The sequence below is a fragment of the Pseudophryne corroboree genome, chromosome 2 (genome assembly GCF_028390025.1).
Source record: "Pseudophryne corroboree isolate aPseCor3 chromosome 2, aPseCor3.hap2, whole genome shotgun sequence".
NCBI lineage: Eukaryota > Metazoa > Chordata > Amphibia > Anura > Myobatrachidae > Pseudophryne > Pseudophryne corroboree.
Window position 1 is genome coordinate 712,680,146 of NC_086445.1, and position 8,922 is coordinate 712,689,067.

At 38.9% G+C, this 8,922-nt stretch overlaps 1 protein-coding gene across 1 annotated transcript; it reads left to right on the forward strand.

The window, feature by feature from the left end:
* The first annotated feature begins 7,251 nt into the window (after positions 1 to 7,251).
* On the forward strand, positions 7,252 to 8,247 carry LOC135010084 (olfactory receptor class A-like protein 1). Its single transcript, XM_063952323.1, has one exon. It carries the CDS (start codon positions 7,252 to 7,254, stop codon positions 8,245 to 8,247), a length of 996 nt encoding a protein of 331 aa, XP_063808393.1.
* The last annotated feature ends 675 nt before the right edge of the window (positions 8,248 to 8,922 follow it).

The following is an 8,922-nucleotide window of genomic DNA, read 5'->3' on the forward strand; positions in this document are numbered from 1 at the left end:
GCACAGTCAGCCGAGTCCTCTCTCTGGTGACACTGCTGCTTTTATAGCAGTGTTTGGATCGAGGAGACAGCTGCTTTTCATTTTTGTTGCTCCGGTAATGAAGTAGATATCCATTGCTGTAACTTAATTAAAAATAGTGGTGTTTCCCATAGCAACCAGAAGATTCTATAATTTTATAATTTTATAGGATGCAACAGAGACATGATAGCTAGAATCTGATGGTTCCTATAGACAACATCACAACTTTCATTTTTTTCTTGCAATTTGTGGCGAGCAGAACATTATCTTTGACACACGGGGGAAAAGTGGCAGGATGTGTTCCTGTGTTATAATTATTAGCACCACCAATCCAGTACATGGCAAATCTATAGTTAGCGGCTATGGGATAACTTTTAATGCAAGATAGGTTTACACCACATAAAGGATGGGGTTGCTGTAATTTGTAAAGCTATATTCTAGGGGTTTATATGCATGTATACATTTTTGCATAGCGTCATTCAAAATGCATCAATCTATTTTGTGTAATTAAGTAAATGCAGCATTTGTATTGTATCAAAGGTTACAGGTGGACACTCCTGACGCAAAAGTGAAAATATAAAAAGCATCCTGAAGGTGCACTAATCCTCACACCAAAATAAGACCAAGAAGTCAAATATGAATAAATGGGGTAGTTAGTTATTTTCTGGGTGCTATCCATTTTATAACTGAGACTTACATATATAATATGAAATAGACCTACAGTAAGATGGCCAACCTTTCTGAATGAATTATCAACTTTGAGGATATAAAAAATAAAGCATATCAGACTTATCCAAGTGAATTATATGAATAATAAGATCACACTTAAAATTGGGAGAAGTTAACAAAATCATTAGGAAAGTAGGCTCAAGTGTATTAAGCCTTAAAAAGTGATAAGGTGGAGAAGGATAAAGAGTGATAAATGACCAGCCAATCAGCTCCTAACTGTCATTTATCATACACAGCCTGTGATATGGCAGTTAGAAAGCTGATTGGCTGGTACTTTATCCTTTTACGTTTTATCACTTTTTAAGGCTTAATACATTTGGGCCATTGAATCATAAACAAAGAAGCAATATGACCAAATAATCAGTACACCTGTATAGATGCTCTAGTCTCAAGTAGAGTTTGTAGACACTGACAAGAAGGGATATAAAGTGTAAAGATAACTGTATCTTAATACAAGGTATCATTTAATTAGATAGTCATATATATATATATATATATATATAATTACCCTTAAAGATGGGAAAATAGACATAGATATAAAATCAATTTCAACAAATGAAAGATGGAATCCATACCAAGGTGGCTATTGAAAGGAAATCCAACCACCAAGCCCCTGTAATTTACAGATTTCTCCAAGGGGTGTAAAGATGAGTCCTAGCGCTTTAGTCCTCCTGGTGTATTTGGACACTCTTCTGTAGGTCTTTATCAAGTCATGGTTGTGTTCTTAAAATGGAGCCCTCAAATATTTACTACATATCAGGTATACTTCCTGCTCTCCTTCATACAGGATGTCACCTAAAACTTAAACTATCATCTGTCTATATTAAATATAAAAAAAACTTTATAGATTTAAACTGAAAGTGTGGTCTGCTTTTATTTACGCCAGATCCATAGTTCTGATTAAATATTCCCAGAACTATATATTTACTTTTCAGTTTTGTTATAATCTCTCTAAAAAGTAATACACTTTTAAAAGTATGCCGATGTTCAAGCCATGACTCTACCATAGTTAACTGCATGCAATGAGAGGATACCATAATGCCTAAACCCTTCAATACTGAGGGTGTCTATTTAAATATGAAGGTATTACCCCAATCCCTATGGGTATCACAGTAGAAAACCAAATTCTTGTTTTTTGGAGGTATTACTCTGGAATCCCATTATGTTTTTACAGTCTTGTAGCTTGGCTAACAAAAGGGATGGCCATTTTGGGATTATGATAATATAGTGATAGACAGAAATCTTAAATTCATGGTTGGCTATGGAAATTCCCTGCCAACCTGACATTTGATAAAAATGTCTGAGTAGGGGACTATGGATAATCTTGTGCTTTTATGTAAAATAAACCTACAAGTATTTAGTGCATTAATAGTTAAAAATGTAGAAGGGAAGTTATAAAATATTTCTAAGACATAGAGAAAGTAAAGGCAAAAATGTTGAAAATGGAAAATTTGGATTAAATTGGAGCAATAAGCTATATCAAACACTTTACCAGCATCTCACCTAACCTGTATACATGGAGTTTTATGAGCCTCATGCATTTGAACCATAGCTACAATGTTCAAATATTATGAACAGAATGTTGCCCGTTAAGAAATACTGGCGCAGATGTATTAAGCCTGCAGAAGTGCTAAAGTAGTGATAAAGAAGTTATAAGTGGAAGGTGATAACACACCAGCCAATCGTTACGGGTTTGAAAATGACAGAAGCTGATTGGCTGGTGCATTACCACCTTCCGCTTATCACTTCTTTTTCACTGCTTTATCACTTCTCCAGGCTAAATACATCTGCCGCACTGTTTGGGCAGGGTGAATCAATGTACCGTATGTAAGATCTTTTGTAAATGGAAAGCTATCAATTTTAAAAAATAGTACAGTATCTTTAAATCCTTGTTTTATACAGTAGATGGGGCGATAGGAAGTCATGAGGGCAGGGTTCCCAATTGGTTTGTGAAGAAATATTATGTAGGCTCTACTATAGTCTTGAGTGGCATCATGACCAGTCAAAACAGAATTATAGGGAGTTGTTAAATGAGTTGTAATATGGGGAGCAACAATTTGTAATAGTCTACATTCAAGCTTTCTGGGCAGAGTCGTAACGCTGGGAGGCAACGGAGTCAGCTGCCGTCAGGCTCCTGCTCTGTATGCGGGCACCTCTCTTTCACACTCTCTTTATTATAGATGTACATTTTACAAGTATCATACCCAGGATGAAAACCCACGACCTATTACACCTTACTGATGAAGCTGTTTGCTCCATCATAGGAAGCAGTAGAATTCTAACTATATGAAGGTTTTTCTCTGACAATTACAAGTAACTTCATATAGTTAGAATCTGCAGGTTTGCTAAGCAGGAGTAAATAGCTCCATCAGTAAGATGCCTGTTCCCAGTGTAATAGGAAGTGGGATCTAATCCTGGGTATGACACTTGTAAAATAATTGTCGGAGAAATAATCAACATTGTGAGTGACTGAGCAGACCTACGTAATGTGTGGCTACACACTACATGGATCTGCCTAGTTGCAATGGTTTCCTAACTGACAATTCTAGCTTCATATAGTTAGAATCTGCAGGCTTGCTAAGCAGGAGCAAAAAGCTCTATTAGTAAATAAGGTGTCTTCATTCAGTGTAACAGGTCATGGGTTCTAATCCTGAGGATAACTGCTAAGAATGGTGTGATTTAAAATAAATGACAATGGGAACACTAAATAACACATCCTAGATCTGAATGAATTAAATATTATTATTAAATACTTTGTTCTTTACATAGTTGAATGTGCTGACAACAAAATCACACCAAAATTATCAATGGAAATCAAATTTATTAACCTATGGAGGTCTGGATTTGGAGTCACCCTCAAAATTAAAGTGGAAAAACACACTACAGGCTGATCCAACTTTGATGTAATGTCCTTAAAACAAGTCAAAATGAGGCTCAGTAGTGTCTGTGGCCTCCTTGTGCCTGTATGACCTCCCTACAACGCCTGGGCATGCTCCTGATGAGGTGGCGGATGGTCTCCTGAGGGATCTCCTCCCAGACCTGGACTAAAGCATCTGCCAACTCCTGGACAGTCTGTTGGTGGATGGAGCGAGACATGATGTCCCAGATGTGCTCAATTGAATTCAGGTCTGGGGAATGGGCGGGCCAATCCATAGCATCAATGCCTTCATCTTGCAGGAACCGCTGACACACTCCAGCCACATGAGGTCTAGCATTGTCTTGCATTAGGAGGAACCCAGGGCCAACCGCACCAGCATATGGTCTCACAAGGGGTCTGAGGATCTCATCTCGGTACCTAATGGCAGTCAGGCTACCTCTGGCGAGCACATGGAGGGCTGTGCGGCTCCCCAAAGAAATGCCACCCCACACCATTACTGACCCACTGCCAAACCGGTCATGCTGGAGGATGTTGCAGGCAGCAGAACGTTCTCCTTGGCGTCTTCAGACTCTGTCACGTCTGTCACATGTGCTCAGTGAGAACCTGCTTTCATCTGTGAAGAGCACAGGGCGCCAGTGGCGAATTTGCCAATCTTGGTGTTCTCTGGCAAATGCCAAACGTCCTGCACGGTGTTGGGCTGTAAGCTCAACCCCCACCTGTGGACGTCGGGCCCTCATACCACCCTCATGGAGTCTGTTTCTGATCGTTTGAGTAGACAAATGCACATTTGTGGCTTGCTGGAGGTCATTTTGCAGGGCTCTGGCAGTGCTCCTCCTGTTCCTCCTTGCACAAAGGCGGAGGTCCTGCTGCTGGGTTGTTGCCCTCCTACGGCCTCCTCCACGTCTCCTGATGTACTGGCCTGTCTCCTGGTAGCTCCTCCATGCTCTGGACACTACGCTGACAGACACAGCAAACCTTCTTGCCACAGCTCGCATTGATGTGCCATCCTGGATGAGCTGCACTACCTGAGCCACTTGTGTGGGTTGTAGACTCCGTCTCATGCTACCACTAGAGTGAAAGCACTGCCAGCTTTCAAAAGTGACCAAAACATCAGCCAGAAAGCATAGGAGCTGAGAAATGGTCTGTGGTCACCACCTGCAGAACAACTCCTTTATTGGGGGTGTCTTGCTAATTGCCTATAATTCCCACCTGTTGTCTATTCCATTTGCACAACAGCATGTGAAATTGATTGTCAATCAGTGTTGCTTCCTAAGTGGACAGTTTGATTTCACAGAAGTGTGATTGACTTGGAGTTACATTGTGTTGTTTAAGTGTTCCCTTTATTATTTTGAGCAGTGTGTATATATATATATATATATATATATATACATATACATACATACAAACATTTTTCAGAACACTCCTTATATACACACACACACACACACACACACACATATATACATACACATATATATATATATACAGTATACACAGAAATGTTTAGGACCGGCACTTCCTTATATGAAATATACTGTACTCCTCCGGTGCCCTCTGGAATAAAAGGCCACAACAAAGAAGAAAAACAGCGGCACTCTGAGAACTTAAGTAACTTGGAAAGTGTATTAAACACACATCAAATCAGACACCAATGTTTCGGGGCCGCAGCATCCCTTTGTCTAGGTGAAGTAACAGTGATAACAAACAAAATGTGCCTTAAATACCTTAGAGAAGCCCGCCAGTGTTACCCGCCACCAGAGACTCGCTTCCCCTGTCTCCAGACATGGCGCCTTCCTAACGCATCATGGGAGCTATGCGGCTGGTTGGCTAGGAAACCTGAGACGCTGCCCCATGTACCCATCCTGCGCTGGAATGTAAAAAAGAAATAAAGTGACAGTGCTCACTTGTACAACCTCTGTACCACCAACAGTCAGAACTGCACCAACATGGGAATACATTAATAACTTGGAAGGACTATAGCATATAGAGGCACTACAGACATGATTATTACAATAGTGAACAGATGAGATACTGTAGGTGAACAGTGTTAGCTCTGCCTCAGCCGCCGTCCGGGGACAATCACAGCAGGGAATCCCATAGACAGCGTCAGACCTCCCTCCTTGCATAGCAAGAAGGGCTACTGTTTCTTTATTCATAGATTATATATTATAATATTTGTGAATGTGCAAATACAGCCAAGAATGGCAAGGCAAAGCAAAGCCAGAACTCGAAGATTCTAGTGCTGGAACTTCCCAACTCTACAACCAATTCTTCGTTCATCCCTTCTTAAAACACATTAGGGGAATGTAATAGGGTGTGGGAATCAGAAAGTGAGAGATTTTATGAGAGTTCTCCTGTTTTTTTAAAGTGCCAATCATTTACATGGCAAATTCAGGTTGATTTTGCCATGTAAATGATTACCACTTTAAAAAAACAGAACTCTACAAAAATCTATCAATGTCTAATTTTCACACTCTATTTAATTCCCCTGTTTGACCTCTACAGAGAGTTTGCATAAATGAATAATGACACTGTTGAGTTGACCTGATTCTGATGCATTTGCACCAGCCTGACTCTTGGTGCAGGAGATCAGACTAAAGTACTATGTGTGAACACCCTGTTGCCACCACAATTCATCTGTAAGTAAGAAGCCAACAAAATGCACACCACTCTGAAATACTTTAAGCTCAGTAGGCAGGCCGCAATGCATAAATAAGCACTATAGTCTATACCAGTGGTTCTCAAACTGTTTGCTGTGGCACCATGGGGTGCCTCAGATCACTTGCAGGAGTGCGCTGGATTGGTGGTCCAGGACCAATTAAAATTATTTATGGTCAATGTAATAGGTAAACCCAGTGTTGGTGGCTGCAATCATAAAATATGTAGACAAACGGAAGCAAATATTGTCCCTCACCACACAACTGAACCTAAGGATGACATATAAACACCATTTACTTAATTCAATATTTCTTTCTTAATTTCTCAAAAAGAAACTGTTGGAGTGCCATGAAAAAAATCTGATACTCTAGGTGCTGTGATTCAAAAATGTTTGGGAACCACTGGTCTATGCAGTAGTTGTCTGATCCTGTTTTCCTAAATTTGCACCTGTCAGTCTACGGATTATATGTATATTTCTAAAGCTAAGGGAAGCCTCTTCCTTTCTCACGGGGTCTGGAGGATCTAGATAATTCATATTGTAGCTTACGAAGTATGGGATAGACAAACTAATGTAGTGGATAATTTATATTTTTGCAAAAACAGGAAACATATATTTTTGTGGGACTTGTAGGGGGTGAAATATGAACATATATGCCGGCTTTCCTGATGGGATTCTGCAAAGCTTAATTAATCATGCAAAATTATTGTATACCTCCATGGAGGTATAAGCATGACTAGGTTAATAACTTTATGAGAAAATGTGCTCCAGCTAAAGTAAATGAGATTAAAAAGGTAAAAAATGTGAGTTCTCAAAACATGTCTACTTGGTTACTTTATTGTCTTATTGTATAATTTAGTGGCAGGATGTTGGTGAGCTACTCTGAATGATTGCTAAACTGCTATAATGATGTATGATTATTCTCCTGTGTGTTTAATCAATCAGGACTGGAGCACGCATCTGCAGTAACATGGAGACTCGCCTTCTAATCAAAGCTCTGGCCTTTATTCTTTTGATGGTTGTTGGAATTCCTGGAAATGTCTTTATTCTGTTAAAATTTACCTACATCAAAATAATTGAGAAGAAACTCTTACCGGCGAATGTAATTTTGATGGTTCTAGCTTTGTCTAATATTCTTGTGGTCTGCTCCCGTGTCATACCACAAGCTCTAGACTCTATTGGTGTAAAAGACCTGCTAGATGATACTGAATGCAAACTGGTCCTTTTTACCTTCAGAGTCAGCAGGGCTATGTCTATTTGCATTACTAGTTTTCTCAGCTGTCACCAGTGTATACTTGTTGCTCCCATTAATAGATATTGGACTTGCTTAAAGGAAAAAGTATCTAAGAATGTTGCACTTATCACCATTCTACTCTTAGCCATGAATGCATCTCTATATCCTTCAACCACTCTGTATGGAAAAGCAAAATCCAACTATACCTCACATTACTCATTGCATTTGGTTTATTGTGATGCAGATTTTCTTACATATATTTCTTTCTTGTTAAATGGGCTAGTTTCTGTAATTCGGGAGATCATATTCGTTGGACTCATGACTATGTCAAGCAGTTATATGTTGTCTATATTATATCAGCATGGCAAAAATATTAAAGGTATACGTAGTTCTGACCGTGGTCAAGCCAAGTCTGCAGAATACAGGGCCTCTAGAGCAGTCATTTTATTAGTTGCCCTATATGTTGTGTTATATGGCATGGATAATTCTATGTGGATCTATACTTTGTCACTGTCCACTGTAAGTCAGGAAACAAATGACACTAGGATATTCCTTGCTGCCTCCTATTCTGCCCTAAGTCCTATTCTTATTATAGCCACAAACCCTAAGCTACACCGGTCAGCACAAAGTACACGGAAATACAAACAAAATGAGATATATAAAAAAGGCATACAAAATGTAGTGTTTGTGAGCTGTGTTAGTCAAACTTTAAAACATGATATAATACCTTAGGAGCAGTTTTACATAACCAGCTGTGCTTCTATCAGTTTACAGTTCATTTATATTAATAGTTTTGTTGCCTCATGGTGGAAATACAAAATTTTAACTACTGTTTTTATAAGAAGTAATGGTTATTAATGCTCACAAATATAAATATACTCTGACAGCTTCCTAGATGTCAAATGTATTTTATGGAGGACAGGTAAAAAAAAGGGGGCTGTAAAATCATAATTAGTACTGTACCTCTTCAAAGTCTGGGTTCTCCTGGAAACAGATTAAACAATTATAGTAAGGGCTTTATTTCTAACAGTTGAATTAGAAAGGCACAATCATTTCCAAAAGCATCATAATATAACCAGATCCAAGTGAGTATATATTCAAATTTCACTCCCTGTTTAATAACATTAATCAATGTTACTTAATCAGAAAAAAAATACCCTAAGTGTAAGCTATTCTGATCATTGCAGTGAGAGCTTAAATGTACTATCCTTTTGAGACTCATAAATGTATGAATTCATATAACACATGAATGGATGTATTTTTTAAAATACATACCTGCTGAGGAATAGACTCAGGGCAGAGTGGTCCTGCGACACCACACAAGTGTCAGTTGAGAAAATTATGTTGTTATATGTCCTCTGCTGCATCAATAGATTCCCATTATCAAATACACAGGCTGCTGATGCA

What these genes read in the sequence shown, in the direction of transcription:
- LOC135010084 (XM_063952323.1), top strand. Translation starts at nt 7,252, where the DNA reads ATGGAGACTCGCCTTCTAATCAAAGCTCTGGCCTTTATTCTTTTGATG.